The 14,808-nt window shown below is 48.2% G+C and overlaps 2 protein-coding genes across 2 annotated transcripts in view; one reads left to right on the top strand and one right to left on the bottom strand.

The window, feature by feature from the left end:
- snx8a (sorting nexin 8a) lies at positions 1-13,399 on the bottom strand. Its single transcript, XM_007905760.2, has 13 exons — positions 13,270-13,399; positions 9,107-9,234; positions 8,572-8,701; positions 8,207-8,394; positions 7,584-7,701; positions 6,772-6,893; positions 6,005-6,085; positions 5,424-5,584; positions 3,483-3,615; positions 2,461-2,529; positions 2,038-2,187; positions 1,288-1,437; positions 1-630 (listed from the first exon to the last, which is right to left on the bottom strand). The coding sequence occupies exons 1-13, from the start codon at positions 13,289-13,291 to the stop codon at positions 505-507; spliced, it is 1,578 nt and encodes a 525-aa protein (XP_007903951.1). The 5' UTR covers positions 13,292-13,399; the 3' UTR covers positions 1-504.
- The window catches only part of iqce (IQ motif containing E), a 24,204-nt gene continuing 18,664 nt past the window's right edge, over positions 9,269-14,808 (top strand). The window contains exon 1 of the mRNA XM_042340977.1: positions 9,269-9,306. The gene's annotated coding sequence lies outside the window, so the exon portion shown is untranslated. The remainder of the gene's footprint in view (positions 9,307-14,808) is intronic.

A 14,808-nucleotide genomic window follows, 5' to 3' on the forward strand; every position in this document is an offset into this window, starting at 1 on the left:
GATGAAATGTCCTGCGGCAACTAGGAAGGCTGCTGAGTGACAACTAGCAGCAGGAAGCAGCAGTCAGCACAACAGTGTAGAAATGGGTTTTACACTGATGTGACTGTTCCTTTTTTCCTGGAGTGTCTAGTTCCCCTCCCACACACACGAGGCTTATATTTCAGCTCAGTTCAAGAGTTTCAAAGATTTCCTGACAGAGCACTAGCCTCACTGTGAGCTGGTCTCTAATCACAGTAACACAGGGAAAACCACACAACAGCCAGAGAAATAGCCCAACGGTCTCCCAGCCAAGGTCACAGCAGGCCGGAGAAGAGGAAACTTACTCACTACTGAGAAGCCTGAGTCTCGGGAAAACTTTCAAACCAAAGTCAGGAGAAGTAGGAATAACAACCAGAATGTTGTACAGATGAAGCGAAAGGAAAAATTAAGTCCACTCTTCGCACAACCTCTTCTCTCCCGCCTTTGAAAATTGCCCCCCCAACAGCGCAAGAATGCTGTGGAATGTCACTGGGGGAAGAAGGTGCTGGGGTTGTGCCAGGCTCCAGGCCTTGGGGACACAGGGGGTGACGGGGTCCCGTTGGGCAGGAGGCAGCCCAGCTTCGGCTTCAAGTCGTTCCACACCTCGCACATCTGGAGAGAAGAAACACATGTTACACTTATACACAAAACATCAGCCACATTAGTGCGGTTACTGAGCCAGGCGGGTTCACAGGATTCCAGGGCACTGTAGAAGGACAGCCCAGTCACTGTAGCAGGGAATCCTCCCACTCAGGTCCCGTTATGCCCGCAAGCCAAAGCCCTAATGGATAGGGTGGTCCTAGCTGGACAAGCAGCAAGAAGGCTTGCCAGACAGCACTCTCAATGGCAAGCTATACAGTTTTAACTGGTTCCAGCAGTTACTCCAATGCACAATCTGGGGTACCCAAGCCTTGGTTCTTTCCAACACGCACCTAATACTCTCCAAATTAGTTAAGCGGCATGGAGAGAGGGCCTGTAATCTGTTCCATATCTAGGTGGTGTACATACATGCATATCTGTCTGGTTTGGAGAATAGTGTTGGTTTCCGCACGTGTCAGACACATGCCTGACCAAAGGTGTAAAGCAATTCGTAGAACAGTGTGAGGACCTTGAAGTCAATCCATTCTGTGATGGGGAGCCAGTGGAGCCTGGTGACTTGTGCAATGTGGGTACTTATTAATTATTGCTTATAAAGAGCAGAGTTCCTGGGGGTTTAAGAGTTGAAGAGTTACCAGGACAACCCATGCCCACAGGTTGGTGGGTCCGTACCTCTCTGTGGCCTTGGATCTGGGAGTCGATGAAGGCGGTCAGCACGTGAGACGTGATGTGCAGGTAGATGTGGATGAGCTGGGTTTCCTGGTGAAGGCAGTACATGGAGAAGTAATTGCGCAGCTCCATGTTCAGGATGGCGTTCTCTTGCTGAAACACGAGAGCACGGATTTAACACAAAACACTTTCCATCTTCAACACCATTTCACATTAGGTCCTGACTCCCAACCCTGGATATCTCTTTTTCACGTCCGTTCATCCCCCTCCTTCTCCCCTCTCTCTCCCTCTGATACAGCAATTTTCACTTCGGAGGGCATCCCAAAGAGCTTCACATGATTTACTGTGAAGTGTAGTGACTGTGTGCATTGTCGGTGAACCCGGCAGCCAGTTTGAGCACAGCAAAACATCCCACAAACAGCCATGAAGTGAGTGACCAATTTTATCTGGGGGATTGTCGGCCGGGGCATCAGAGAGAGAAATTCTCTTCTCAAGTCGTGCTGAGGGAGACCTTTAACATCCACCTGATGAGGCGCAGATGAGACCTCGGTTTATGGTCTCACTGGAAGGGACGACACCTCCAACACTGTACGATATAGTCCCCGACGTGGGGGCTTGAACCCACAACCTCTGACACAGAGGCAACAATGCTACCAAATGAGTGTATCCCATCCATCTGACTCTGTGTCTCCTGCTTTTTGACAGTATGTATCAGGGCCACCCCTCTCCCTCCCACTCGCCACCCGGTCACACCTGCACAATGCGAGACTCCAGTTGCTCCACAGACAGCGGCTCCTTGCTCTGCACCGTCACACTCATCATCTGCCGCTTCATAGACGTGTATTTCTGTAGCGCTCGCTGGTGCTCGTGCAACACCCCCTTCTCGTGCCGCTCGCACAAATCCTGAACCGGGAAAGGAGGAGAGACGCACATACACATCACATACGCGCACAGGCACGCAAACACGCACGCACAACCCACACCACACCCACAATACATGCCCACACACCAACCATACACACACACCACGCCCACACACACAAGGAATAACTGGGGTAGAAAGGGGTGAGGGAGCAAAGTACGTTCAGTCAATTCCCTGCCCCCCAACCCCAGCGACACCTTCCCCCTCACCGCAGGTGTGGCTCTCCCTACAGCCGTGCTGTAAAACTCACTCACTTTGTAAGACTGCAGCAAATCGAGGAAGATGCTGAGTTTTTCCACCACCTCCTCTTCCTCTCGCTTTCCCTGCCACAAACAGAGATAGACACGGATACAGTAAACAATACCACATTGCGATCAGACTGTCCATCGTCACTCTCTCCCCACACCACCGACTCCCACTCAGGAACAACTCCAGCCACAGGCTGTGACACCTTGTCCAGCTAGAACCACCCTCCGGTCGCTCAGGGCAGGGATTCTTGCCACTTGGCGCCTGAACTAAAGCCCTAACGGATCGGGTGGTCCTAGCTGGACAAGCAGCTGGAAGCCTGGCAGGCAGTGGTCTGAACAATAATAATCCTTGCATTTGATACAGCGCCTTATCACATCTCATCATCCTCGAGACATTTCAAAGCGCTTCACAGGATACTCTGTAAAGTGTAGCGACTGTGTATTTTGTGGAGCGAAATGCAGTAGCCAGTTTGCGCACAACCGTGTCCCGCAAACAGCTGTGGAGGGAACGACATACACAGTATACAAAACAAACAAAAAGAAAAAATTGTGCTCCAATTTGGACAGAATTTTGAAAAATTTACCAATTTGGTCAAAGCATTATTTTCCAATTTGGAATGAAACTGAGGATGTATGAATATTATTCAGTTTGAGTTTGCAAGTTCCAGATAGCACTGGCTTTCTGGCAAGCTATGTGGGATCAGCTGGTTAAACTCTAGCAGTTATCTCCATTGCACACTCTAGGCTCCCACCCCCCAGAGCCTCGTCTCTCGCCAGCCTGTGCCTTAAGCACTACAGGACGCTGTCCTGAGTGAAGGAAGCAATATAAGTGCAAGTTGTTGTTATACTCACTGGAGTTGGCTAGGCAGGGAGTGCACATTCCATTCCAGACAGAAGGAAATATCCATGTGCACAGAGGTGGACTGTCAGTCTGGTTTGGAGACAGTTTGGGGTGTGGTTGTGTATGTGTGTCTGTGTGCGTGTGTGTGCGCATGTCAGACACTCGGCTGAGTGTTGGGTGGACTTACCTGTTGTGCTGACTTATCAGCGAGTAAAGCGAACTCCACAGAGAGGCCCCTGAGCGCCTGCCTCAGCAAACCCCACGTGTTACTGGTCACTGAAGCCCAGGAGGGCACCGGTGTGGTGTCCGAGCCCAGAGTACTGCAACACAGGAGCAGAGCGAGAGATTTACATCACAGCAGCTAATCTTACTTCATCACATCAGCCATTACTACAGTATTAATAATAATCCTTGTGCCTTATCATGTCTTTGAAACAGCTCAAAGAGCTTCACAGAATATACTGTAAAGTGGAGTGACTGTATTTTGTGGGTGAAACGCATCAGCCAACAGCACACAGTAGCTTCCCACAAACAGTTGTAGATTGAGTGACCACATTTTTTTTTGGAAGGGATTATTACCCCCGGAAAGCGATCCGCCAATCGACTAACAACCGGGATCCTGCTTACGGCTAGGTAAACAGAGGCGTGTGGAGTAAGGAAACTTAACATCAGTCAACAGTGAGCACCTACAGGTGTTCACAAACTCCTGTTACCGCGTTTTTTCGCTCTCTTTATCACAATGAATTTTTATTTTCTGTTGCAGATGAGTCGAGTGTAACAATGTCTGATACCAGTAACTTCCTTCTCACTCCATCCTTGTTACAGAAGATGTGGCACCAAACTTGGGGACTGATCATTATCTGCCATGAAAATGATGAAGCTCACACTCACTAGCACTGGTGCATGTTCCTCTGGACATCTAAATACAGTTAAACACTTATACTGAAAACAATTAAGTACTGTAAGTACTTCTAAGTACAATTAGCAACATTCTTCCACACGCTTCAGTTGTTGGTCAGTACACTATAGGAGGGGAAAAAAAACATGGGGGTAACAGGACTTTGTGGACACTTTGTACAATAAAGCTGGGAGGGGAAAGAAGTAATAATAATAATAATCCTTGCATTTGATGTAGCGCTTTTCACATCTTCTCGACGTCTCAAAGCGCTTCACAGAATAGACTGTAAAGTGAATTGACCATATATTTGTGGGCGAAACGCAGCAGCCAATTGCACAAGGCAATGTCCCACAAACAGTTGTGGATTGAAAATGACCAATTAATTATTGTTTTGGAGGGATTATTATTCAGTTGTTGGTGAATTACTTACGGACGGGCTGGGCGGGGAGTTAAAACAGGACACAGGAAACAGGTCAAAGTATTGTCAAACATCTCAATGTAACCCTGGATTAGAGAACATACTGAATGTCAACCCTTACCACAAACTCCAACCTGGAGGAGAGAGTGTGATTCAATGAGACAGATTGACAGCTCTAACGCAAGCCCCCCACCCCCGTCCTCCTCAATGCAATTTATCCTGTGCCCCGAGGCAGGACGTGCTTCCTTGTTCAAGCCCCCCATTCCCCCCCCATCTCCTGACTTGCTAAGAGCAGCTGTAAGCAACCCTCGCATTCAATGAGTTTCGCTGCCAATTTACGCTGGCAGAAACCTGGACTAAATATTCAACACTTATAATTACATATCTCTGAGCGGAAGACCTCAGGTTGATACAAGCTACAAGCTGGTTCGTATGGGGGTGGTGGTGGTGGGGGGTTGGGGTGGGGGAGGAACAGAAGGAGTCAAGCGCCCTCCCACTTTCTATCTCCCCACTGCCCCTCTCTTCCCCCCACCCCCCCCCACCTCTCTGAGCTGAGGGACGCTCGTCAGGGTTCCCAAGCCAATGAATTCTAGAATCTTACAGCAACAGAAGAAGGCCATTTGGCCCTTCATGCCTATGATGGCTCTTTGAAAGAGCTACCAACTAGTCCCACTGCCCCGCTCGTACCCCATAGCCCTGCACATTTTTTCCTTTTGAAATACTACGGCAGTAGGATAGAGTTCCAGAGAGAAGGAAAGACCTCAGAAGACCCCAGACCCCCGCAGCTCCTGTTGTGCCAGCGCTATACTCGCCTCAGCTCCTTCCCGAACAACAGGAGATCGGTGGCGTTGTCAGCAGAGCGGGAGGCCATCCTCTCGGCCCGGTCCCTCAGCTTGTGGAAACTGTTGTAAATGTTCCTGATCAGCTCCCGGCTGGCCCCAAACTGAGCCTGGATGTCGGGAGGCAGCAGATCCTGGGGAAGCGGAAAACCATGGAGCATTTTATAATAAGAATATAATAATCCCTGCATCTGATATACCACCTTGTCACGTCTTCAAGACGTCTCAAAGTGCTTCACAGAATACATTGAAAAAAATAGTGACTGTATATTTTGTGTGCGAAACGTGGCAGCCAATTGTGCACAGCAGTGTTCCACAAACAGTCGTGGATTGAGTGACCAAGTATATATATGTATTACCCCCAGAAAGCGATCTGGTAATCGACTAATAACCGGGTTCCAAGTTACTGCTAAGCAAATAGAGACGTGTGGAATAAGGAAACTTGCCTAAGGTTTCACCCTGCCTGGGAATCGAATCCGGGTCCTCTTGTTTGCGAGGTGAGTGCTCTAAACTCTACGCTATAGGACTGCACATCGCTATTCCTGACCAGTTACCTTGGCAGTAGTTGCTATTTCACACGTCATGAACTCATCACCAACACCTCGGAACGATTCCCGGATTTTGTTCTGAACATCCTTTTAACAAGAGAGAGATTTAAGTTTTAAACATACACTGTTACCACGCACCAAGACGTGGTACGTATGCATAAAGAGATCTTAAAGTCCAATGTCTCAACAACACATTACATTTGTATAGCGTCTTTCACGACGAAAGGACGTTCCAAGCCGCTGGACAATCAGTGTTTCGGATCCGAGCTGGGGATCGGGGAGGGTGGAGAGCAAGGTGGTTGGGGGGGTGGGGGGCGGAACGAGAGTGACCAAAGGCACAGTCGAATAGGAAGATCCTGAAGGTGGCAAGGGAGGGGCGAGGCGGAGGGACTGCGGGATGGAGTTCCAGAGGGTGGTGGCAGAGCGGCTGAAGGTTCGGCCGCCACCTGACTCTGAGGCCAGAGAGCACTACCAGCTGAGCCAAGAAAGCACCACAGATGAAAAGTTGTTGTTACGAAACAGGCTTGAAACTCGGGGGCGTTTTCATCGGACCAGACGCGAGGAATCTAATAGTGGTCTCAGATTTCTGAGACTATTAATCGGAACCCTGCACAAAACTCTCAACTGTCTGAAAGGCGTTGTGTAAATGGAATTTGTTGTTGAAGAGGATAAATAGATTGGTTGGCGCTGGCTGGAAATCGCTCACACACAGCTCACAGACCACTGCTCACACTTCCAGGCACAGCCCAGCCCAGCTCTGTTCAGTTACTCACGGAGCCACTGAAAGACAGGAAGACCTGGAGAAGCTCATCCTCGGAGAAAAAGGGGTGACGAGCGACCAGGTTAGCAAAGCGCTTCAGAGCACGGCGCCGAGACTCGATGAATTCCCGGTCAACTGCAGAGAGAACAAAACCAAAACATGTCTTCCACACGCAAGATACCGGGCAAGGATTCCTCCCCCACTCCCCCCCCCACATGCGCCAGCTGTCATAAAATCACACAATGCCACACATCCCAGGTTCTCCTGTACACTCAGGGGACTTACACCGGGTGCACCATAACTGACTTAGAACAATAGCAACTTGCATGCAAATATCGCCTTTTACGTCGGGAGGATGTCCCAAGACACTGGACAATGTGGGGGTTGCACCCCAGCTGAAGGTTGGGATCAGAGAGAAGCAGAGGGCAAGGTGGGGGGGTTGGAGAGGGAAAATGACGAAGACACGGTCGAAGAGGAAGGTATTGAGATGGGCCTTGAAGGAGGCGAGGCGAAGGGGCTCCGGGAAGGAGTTCCAGATGGTGGGAACAGAAAGGCTGAAGGTCTGACCTCCGACAGTGGAGCGGGGAGGGCGGGGGACATGAAGCAGGTCCGCGTGCTGAGCGGACACGTTGGTGAAGTTTTAATAGGTCCAGAGTAAGGGAGGAGTACATTAAAAAAAGTCTCCTAACCTCTCAGTTTGCTAACTATCTAAAAACCGCTGCTCTCCAACCAATCACCGACCAGAGGAAATAAATTCTTCCTCTTGACTACATCTGTGGAGCCAGTTGCACTGCAACATGCACCATCTTGTGGGCTCAGTCTCACCTCGAAGCATTCTCTTTGGGGGCAAGGTGGGCACCATGCGATAAGGAAATCGCTGCAGAAGCACCTCGTGAAACACCACAAAATCATTGTAACGCCGGTACACAGAGGACTTGAAACGCTGCCAGAGGAGAGCGAGAGAGAGAGAGAGGGGGGGGGGGAAAAAAACACACGCATCAGACAAGGTCTCATATTCATCCTTCGCGAAAAATCACTGTACAAGAGCGAGCAAGCTATCATGACCCGCCCAAGCCTCAAGCCTTGGCTCTTGCCAACCTGCGCCTTATACTTTCCAGAATTAGATAAGCAGGAATGCATCCCTACAGGGAGAGAGAGAGAGAGAGAGTGCACATCCATGACAACAATCTACCTCTGGGATTTCCATGCGTAGATGGGAATCATGGAATTCTCGGTTTGGTTTGGATACTCTTAAGCACGGTGATGGGCCTTTGTATGTGTCAGACACCCGGCTACATCAAATGTAAAGATTATTATATTATTAGAAGTCACAGGCAGTGCTGAGCCACACCAGAGCTTGGAAGGGGTGTGGGTGTGTGGGTGTGTGTGTGGGGGCAGGGTTAGTGGGATGAACGTCTCACTAGCAAAGCTGGATCCACACCACACACCTGGCTGGAAACTTCATATTCCACATGTTTGAGGAAAAGGCCCTTCTTCTCAGGAATGAGCTCCACCTCCACCGTGTCGATGGCCATGAGTTCAGGCAGGCTCCGGCACACCAGGATCGGGTTTGCCTGCGCCTGCATCCTCACCGCCTCCAGCTCACCAGGAGCCCCCAGCTCAGGTTTCGGAAAGTCTTCGGAACAAAGAAGATTACTATAGGTCAGGGCGGCCTGTGGACCAATTTCATTTGCCCCCCCCCACACTTGTGAAGCGCTTTGACTCATTGACATGAAAAGACATGATATCAAACGCACAGTTTATTATTATCATCACCACCATGTCCTAGAAAGACAGGGCTATGTCACTGTACCTTGTGTGACGTTTTCCAGGAGCTTTGCTGAGGGCTGTTTTCCCTGTTGTGCGAAAGCGATAAGCACCAGAGCTTTGTACAGGACTGACCTGGAGATGGGCTCCTCCTTACACTCTATAATCTCAGCGATCTAGAAGCACAAGATGAAAATAGTAATATTACCCCACAAAAAAATCTATCAACCTCAGTCTTGAAAATGTGAATGGATCTAGCATCCACAGCCTTTGGAGGAAGAGCATTCAAGATTTCCACTACCCATTAAGTGAAAAACTGCCTCCTGATTCCACTCCTGAATGGCCTAGCTCTATTTAATACTCCCCCCAGAAACCTTTTGGATTCACCCACCCACCAGAGGAAATAGTTTTGATGTATCTACCCTATCAAATCTCTTTATCAATTTAAACACCTCAATTAGATGAATTAGTTACCATTCATGTCCTCGCTGAGACGTTTCAACGATGTGATAAGGCGCCATATCAAATACAAGGATATTATTATTATATTATTATTTACTAGCAATGAGCTGCTGAGTTACCTGGTTCTGTACAGCGGTGGGCAACTCAGTCCTGTTCAGCAACGTGTGGAACACATTCCTCTGCACTCGATCCTCGCGCTTACAGCAGATCGCTTCATATACCTCTCTGTAATACGGAGGCACAGAACCTGCCATTGAAAGAAGCTGTGAATTAGCCTGAGGTTTTCCTACAACACAGCGGAAATGCACAGCTAAAACAAGTAAGTAAATACACGTGATAATCTTACATTGTATGCAGCTCCTTTCAAGTCGGGAGGACATCTCAAAGCGCTTTGCAAAATGCACGGTAAAGTGTAGCGACCGTGTGTTTTATCGGCAATATGGCAGCCAATTTGCTCGCATTAACGTCTCCGCAAACAGTCCCGGAATCAGCCGTTGGCAAAGAGTAATGGACAATCCCAGCAGGTCTGACGCAAGCGGAGGTCCCTCAGCACTTCCCCGGCAAAAATCCCCAACCACATCCTCAACAGTATCATGTCACCGATATTGACGGGGACTTTCTGAGTGCTGGCCTCAGCTCTCCTTCCCAAGCCACTGTCCTCCGCCTGACAACCATGCAAGCCAAACTCCTTACAGGTAAGTGGTCCTGGCTGGACAAGCAGTGGGAAAGCTTGCCAGACTGTGCTCTCAAAGGCAAGCTATGTGGTTTTAGCTGGTTAGACTCCAACAGTTACACCAACGCACACTCTGGGGTCCCCAAGCCTTGGCTCTTGCCAACCTGCAGCTAATACTTTCCGGAATTAGGTAAGCAGAACATGACTCTTAATAATAACAATCCTTGCATTTGGTCGAATGCCTTGTCATGGCTTTGAGACGTCTCAAAACACTTCACAGAATATACTGTAAAGGGAACTGATTGCATATTTTGTAGACTAATCGTAACAGCCAATTGCACACAGCAGTGTCCCAGTGTCTTGGATTGAGTGACCAAATTATTATTATTTCTTTTGAGGGATTATCATCCCCGGAAAAGTGATCCACCAATCGACTGACAACCGGGTTCCTACTTACTGTTAGGTAAACAGAGGAGTGTGGAGTAAGGAAACTTGCCCAACGTTTCACCCCAACCAGGAATCAAACCGAGGTCCTTTTGCTTGCAAGGTGAGTGCTCTAACCCTAAGTTACCAGCACGATGATGGGTTTCCACATGCGTCACACACTTGGCTGACCAAAAAATAAGTATGGACACAGTCTCAAGCTCTGCATTGGACTGCTCGCTTTCATTTTGCTCACAGCCACGCAGACACAACACAATGTGCTAAGCATTTAAATTCCAAAATCCACTTCCCTCTCACCCACATGCTGAACAAATGTTCCCTCCACACACACACAGTGAGTGAGCATCTGAAACAGAGGGTTAGGTTTGATCAACCCACTATGCTATCTCAACCGGGGTAGCAATGGGGGATGGGGGGGGTGATAAAAACAGAGATGTGATAGAGCACTATATCAAATGCAAGGATTATTATTATTGATTACACAGCAGCCTGGGTTAGGAGGGGAAAGACTGAATTAAGAAAACAACATAGGGTCCTTGCTTCCAATTGTCATCTTTTGATGACAATACATGACTCATTGCCCCCATGAACAGAGCTTTCATCTATCTCTGGAATCTCCATGTGTAGGAATCATGGAATTCTCAGTTTGGTTTGGAGACTCTTAAGCATGTTGATGGCTTTCCACATGTGTCGGACACCCGGCTCACCTAAAAAAAAGCGCTTTTAATGAGAAGGAATTTGCATTTTTATAGCCCTTCGTCACAAGCAAGGATACCGCTTCACAGGTAACTGCTGTTAAGTGTAGTGACTGTGTATTTGTAGGTAAACGCAGCAGCGTTTGCACCAACAATGCCCCAAACACAGGCACGGGGTGAACAGCCAATTAACCTGGTGGATTGCTGGCTAGAACCCCAGGAAGGGAAGTGCCCTTCTCTTAACAACATTACAGGAACTTTAACATCCAGCTGAAAAACAGGCGAGTGAGTCCGCGGGTGAGTCTGCAGTTTAATGTCTCACCCGACCAACTGCTAATGCAGCGTTCATCCTCAGCCTAGATAAATTGTCCTGTTGGGTAGTGTACTGGTTAGCTTTGTAAGCGAGAGGACCCTTGTAAGCGAGAGGACCTGAGTTCGATTCCCAGGCAGGGCGAAATCTTAGGCAAGTTTCCTTACTCCACACACCTCTGTTTACCTAGGAGTAAGTAGGGACCCAGTTGTTAGTTGATTTGGTTGACTGCTTTCTAGGGAAAATAATCTCTCCAAAAAAGAATTTGGTCACTCAATCTACAACCGTTTGTGGAACACTGCTGTGCACAATTGGCTGCCGCATTTTGTCCACAAAATAAAGAGTCAATTCACTTTACAATATATTCTGTTAAACTCTTTGAGAAGTCCCAACGATGTGATAAGGCGCTGTATGAAATGCAAGGATTATTATTATATCGCCTCAGCCATTCAGGTGCCCAGCAGCACATTCCTACCAGATTTGAAACTCGAAGCAAAGGCACGTGCCCAGCATGTGGTTTACGAGGGTGAAGTGAACAATTCAATACAAATTTCTGCACAATAACCCGCTGCCAACTGACTAGACTAACTAACTAAAGCTCCCCCTAACCTCATTTACCTTCGGGGGGCAAATTGTTGCCCTTTCGCTGAAGACAAGCACAAGCAATTTTAAAAACACACACAAAAGAACAGAAAATAGGCTAAATGCACTTCACCCATAGCAATGCCACTTTTAAATAGAATAAGCGCAGTAAAAATAGCAGCAGTTTCAAATTTCATTCCATCCATTTCTCCACCATACCATACAAAACTAGAGCCCGGGTGAACAAATATTCTCTCTCTTTGAAGAATTTGTCCCAGACCAAAAAAAACACACATCACAGAAAAAAATAACATTTGACATTTTATATACTGCAGCTTAGAAACTTGCAAGTTGACACATTCTTGTGCAGTTACAGTGTGAATTCTAGTTACTTTCCTCCCCCCCACCCACCCACCCCCCAAAAAAAATTCCCTTTTTCTGAACCTCACAGAGTAAATCTTAATCTCGATACTTTCCAAGAACCTCAGAGCAACACTGCCACGTCTATCTTCTCGCCAAATACCCCCCAAACTCTGTAGAAACTTTTACTACCTTTTTTTTAAAGTTTTTTTTAAAAAAAATCAGTTGGGAGTTCATCTTATTTCCCCTCCTCATCTCTCTCTCTCTCTCTCTTATATCTCACAGATAATTTGATTTTTATTCAAACTCCTACCTTTGACTTTAACTTTTAACTAAACACGAAAATCTACTTCGTTTAGTTTCGATCCATAAAGCTGGAGATTTCATTAGTGTCGGAATCACCCGCATTTTTGTTCAAATCGTTTTAGTTTTTTTTGGGGGGAGGGGGGATCTTATTCTTGCTGCAAATCTTTGTTTAATTGTGTGTTGGATGGGGGGGAGAAAGAGAGAGAGAGAGGGAGGGAGGGAGGTGTAAAAATCCTACCTTTTTTGAAAAAAAGTTGAACATCTCATGATTAAGTGGAAGTTTAGTTCAAAACTTTATCTTTCCTGGATGGGTGGGTGAAATCTTTTTCTAAAACTTTGGCCTTTTTTTTGTAATTGATTTAATGAATTAATTGGGGAAAGTTCAAACCTGAGGATTTAAGGTGTTGCTATTTCTATGAAAGAAAGAAAAAAAAATCAATCAATACAAAGACAAGGCAGAGAGACAGAGAGAGAGAGGGAGGGAGGGAGACAGAGAGAGAGAGAGGGAGGGAGACAGACAGAGAGAGGGAGGCAGACAGAGAGAGGGAGGGAGGGAGACAGACAGACAGAGAGAGAGGGGGAGACAGACAGACAGAGAGGGAGGGAGACAGACAGAGAGAGAGGGGGAGACAGACAGACAGACAGAGAGGGAGGGAGACAGACAGACAGAGAGAGGAAGAGACAGACAGAGAGAGGGAGACACACAGAGAGAGGGAGGGAGACACACAGAGAGAGGGAGGGAGACAGAGAGAGGGAAGGAGGGAGACAGACAGAGAGAGGGAAGGAGGGAGACAGACAGACAGACAGAGAGAGGGAAGGAGACAGACAGACAGAGAGGAGGAGAGAGGTAGAGAGGGGGAAGAGAGAGGGAGAAGTTGCAAGCTTTGCAAGCCAACCCCACCAAGCTCTTACCTTCGTTAACTTCAGGCTCCATGTCCAGGCTCCTCCAGTCATGTGAGTGTTGCCGTGTGATTATCTCAGGACCAAGAAACAACACACCTATTAAACATTAAATTGTAAATCCCACCCACACCCCCACACCCCACACACACACTCACCCCACACACACACACACACAAAAAGCCACAAAGTATTTCAAGAGGATTTTCATTCAAAGTGTTTTTGTCTCTCTCTCTCTCCTCTCTCTGTTAAGACATCTTTATATATATATATATATATATATATATTTTCCTCTCTCCCCTTTTTGTTGGTGGTGGTGTTGGGGGTAAAAAGTTTATAACTTTTTTTAAAAAAACTGTTCAATGAAACTTTTTGTCTGATTTCTCAGGCAGGTAGGGGTTCCAGCCCTGGTGCGCATGCGTGGCCCAGCCTGGTACCCGCCCCCTTCCCCTCGCCCCGCCCCCTTCCCCATCGCCCCGCCCCTTCCCCATCGCCCCGCCCCCTTCCCCATCGCCCCGCCCCTCCCAGGAGGAATCGATTGGCTTCAGGGGCCGACTGAAACCCCCCCCCCACAACAACAACAACAACAACAAGATTCCATTTATAGAGCGCCTTTCACGTCGGGAGGACGTCCCGAGGCGCTGGACAGTTGGGTCGGGACCCGAGGAAGGGGGAAATGGTCAGGGTGAGGGGAGGGAAGGGAGGGGGCGAGGAGGGGGGAGAGAGTCGAGAGGGGAGCTGAAGGCACGGTCAGAGAGAAAGGTCTTGAGACCGGCCTTGAAGGAGGAAAGGGAGGAAGCGGCGAAGGCACTGGGGGATGGAGTTCCCAACCCCCACCAACAGCGGAGTTTTAATAATAATCCTTGCAATTTGATGCAGCGCTTCACCACGAAGCAAAAAACGGGAATACTCTGCAGGTCAGGGCGGCCTCTGTGGAGGGAGGAAAGCGAGTCAACGTTTCGGGTCCCCGAGCCTTGGTCGGAACGTGAGTTTCCGCACGCGTCAGACACACCGTCTGGGACACACGTGGAAAAAGACACACACGTGTGGAAACCCGTCGCCATGCTTAAGAGTATCCAAACCAAGTTGGGATTCCTGTGCATCCCAGTGACGGATGGAAATCCCAGAGACAGATTGTTGAAATGGAATGCGCTCTCTCTCTCTCTCTCTCCTTAGAGGGACGCATTCTGCTTAACTAATTCCGGGAAGTATTAGGTGCAGGTTGGCAAGAGCCAAGGCTTGGGGGGACCCCGAGTGTTCGTTGGGGTAACTGGTGGAGTCTAACCAGCTAAAACTGCACAGCTTGCCATTGATATCGCAGCCTGGCAAAACTTCCCACTTCTTATGAAGCTGGGACCACACTACCCAAAGCACTTATTTGAAGTGTAGTGACTGTGTATTTTGTAGGAAATACATGAACAATTTGCCCGCAGCGACGTCCCGCAAACAGCCATGAAGTGAATGATCAATCTTTATCTGCGGAGATATTGACCATGACACAAGATGGGCCATTGGTTTAACTGCTCAAGTGAAGAGCGGGACCTTTGTCAC

Source organism: Callorhinchus milii, unplaced genomic scaffold (genome assembly GCF_018977255.1).
Source record: "Callorhinchus milii isolate IMCB2004 unplaced genomic scaffold, IMCB_Cmil_1.0 Scaffold16, whole genome shotgun sequence".
NCBI lineage: Eukaryota > Metazoa > Chordata > Chondrichthyes > Chimaeriformes > Callorhinchidae > Callorhinchus > Callorhinchus milii.

Coding starts and splice junctions, on each gene's coding strand:
- snx8a (XM_007905760.2), bottom strand. CDS start 13,291: ATGGAGCCTGAAGTTAACGAAG. Junction 9,235..13,269: donor GGAGCCTGAAGTTAACGAAG/GTAAGAGCTTGG, acceptor TTTCAATGGCAG/GTTCTGTGCCTCCGTATTAC. Junction 1,438..2,037: donor TGGAGTCTCGCATTGTGCAG/GTGTGACCGGGT, acceptor CTCGTGTTTCAG/CAAGAGAACGCCATCCTGAA.